The following is a 1,767-nucleotide window of genomic DNA, read 5'->3' as shown; positions in this document are numbered from 1 at the left end:
CACACACACACACACACACACACACACACACACACGCACACACACCCCAGGATGAACCACAATTTTTCAGATCAACAATTTTCTTCCTGAAGGCAGATTTTTTTTTAATTTTTGTTTCTTGAAGTGTCACACAAAGAACCTGTTTTTGAGATGAGCTTTTACGTGTGTCTGTAATTACTCCAATGCTGTGAACTAACCTCTCAAAGTTTCCACAGCCATGGCATCATCATCTGGGCTTTCCTGATTTTTTTCTGTGTGGATTCTCTTATGTTTGGTCAAATGTGACTTTTCAATAAACTTTTGATCACACAGCTCACTGTCCTGTGTGGATTCTCATGTGTCTGTTTAAACTGCTCTTTGCAGTAAACTTTTGATTACACAACGCACAACTAAATGATTCCGGTCCTGTGTGGATTCTCATGTGTTTGTTTAAATGCCCCTTTTTGCTAAACCTTTGATCACAATTCTCACAACAAAATGGCTTCTGTCCTGCGTGGATCCTCATGTGTCTTTTTAACGTTCCTTTTCGGCTAAACTTCCGATCACACATAACACAACAAAATGGTTTCTGTCCTGTGTGGATTCTAATGTGTGCATTTAAATGTGCCTTTTGGCTAAACCTTCGATCACACAGCTCACAACTAAATGGTTTTTGTCCTGAGTGGATTCTCATGTGTCTGCTCAAATTACACTTCGTGATAAACTCTCTCCCACAAATTTCACAATAAATTAGCTTCCGTCCATTTTTGTTGTTTTTTACACCTGATTCAGGAACCCTGCTGGGAGGAGACTCACAGTCTCTATCAAGGTCTTCGGTTTTTGACCCAGAGTCTGCTAAATGTTTCAGCTGAGAGTCAAGGTTGTTCACATCATCATGTTCTTCATCATCCTCACTGACTTCCATTTCTGAAGAGTTAGAATCACTTTCATCAGCCCTAATGATTTCAGTGTGTGAAGAATCATCTTCATAAGAACTCAGATTTTGGTTTCCTGTAGTTTCTGCTCCTCCACAGGACTCTCCACCAGTTGTTGATTCCAGGTTGTCAGCTGAGCTGCTGGTTGGAAGCTCTCTGACTTCAACTTGGTGTTGATGAAGCTGTAAGAACAAAGGTTTATCTTCATCATCCTCAGGCTTCACAGGAACTGCAGTGAATGAAAAGCTGGTGGCATCAGTCTCCTCCTTCACACTGAGCTGCTCTGCTTCCAGACTGGTCCATTGTTCTTCATTTTCCTCTTTTATATGGAGGTGTTCTTGGTCCTGCTGGTCCACATCAGGCCTCTGCTCTTCAGGAGCTTCTTCTTTAATGAGTACCAACTCCTGAACACCTGCAGGAACCCCTGAAACATATGTACAGTTAGATCCATAAGTATACTGACACAAAGTTTATTGTATTTGTTTACTGAAATATATTCAAGTTATAGGTATTTTATAGACATGTAAATAAAGACTTTCAGCTTTTGTTTGAGGGTATCAACTAGGGATGAGCGAGTACACCACTATCTGTATCTGTATCTGTTCAACCATCTAAATTACCTGTATCTGTWCTCAGAGTGGGCGGGGCCTAAACCAGATGTAGCTGTGGTTTGACCAAAAGCTGGCAGGGCTTAAATCTGTACATTATTTTAAGTCTGAAAATGATCTAGATTGATCAGAAGTTTCTATATGTATTGTTTGTTTGAATGTTATTTACAGAAAAGCTTCAAAAATGAGATTCAAATCAAAGTTTTAATCACAAAACTTAAAAAATAATTCATGTTCTGAGTTTT

General features: G+C 39.5%; 1 protein-coding gene across 1 annotated transcript in view; it reads right to left on the bottom strand.

Moving 5' to 3' along the window:
* Positions 1-106: 106 nt before the first annotated feature.
* The window catches only part of LOC106536965 (zinc finger protein 32), a 5,361-nt gene continuing 3,700 nt past the window's right edge, over positions 107-1,767 (bottom strand). Inside the window, exon 3 of the mRNA XM_014034327.1 lies at positions 107-1,338. Coding sequence (XP_013889781.1) covers positions 314-1,338 — 1,025 coding nt within the window. The 3' untranslated portion in view covers positions 107-313. The remainder of the gene's footprint in view (positions 1,339-1,767) is intronic.

Source organism: Austrofundulus limnaeus, unplaced genomic scaffold (assembly GCF_001266775.1).
Source record: "Austrofundulus limnaeus strain Quisiro unplaced genomic scaffold, Austrofundulus_limnaeus-1.0 Scaffold2058, whole genome shotgun sequence".
In the NCBI taxonomy this organism is placed as follows: domain Eukaryota; kingdom Metazoa; phylum Chordata; class Actinopteri; order Cyprinodontiformes; family Rivulidae; genus Austrofundulus; species Austrofundulus limnaeus.
The sequence above is the reverse complement of the archived record's forward strand: the minus strand, read 5'-3'. Positions and strand labels throughout refer to the sequence as shown.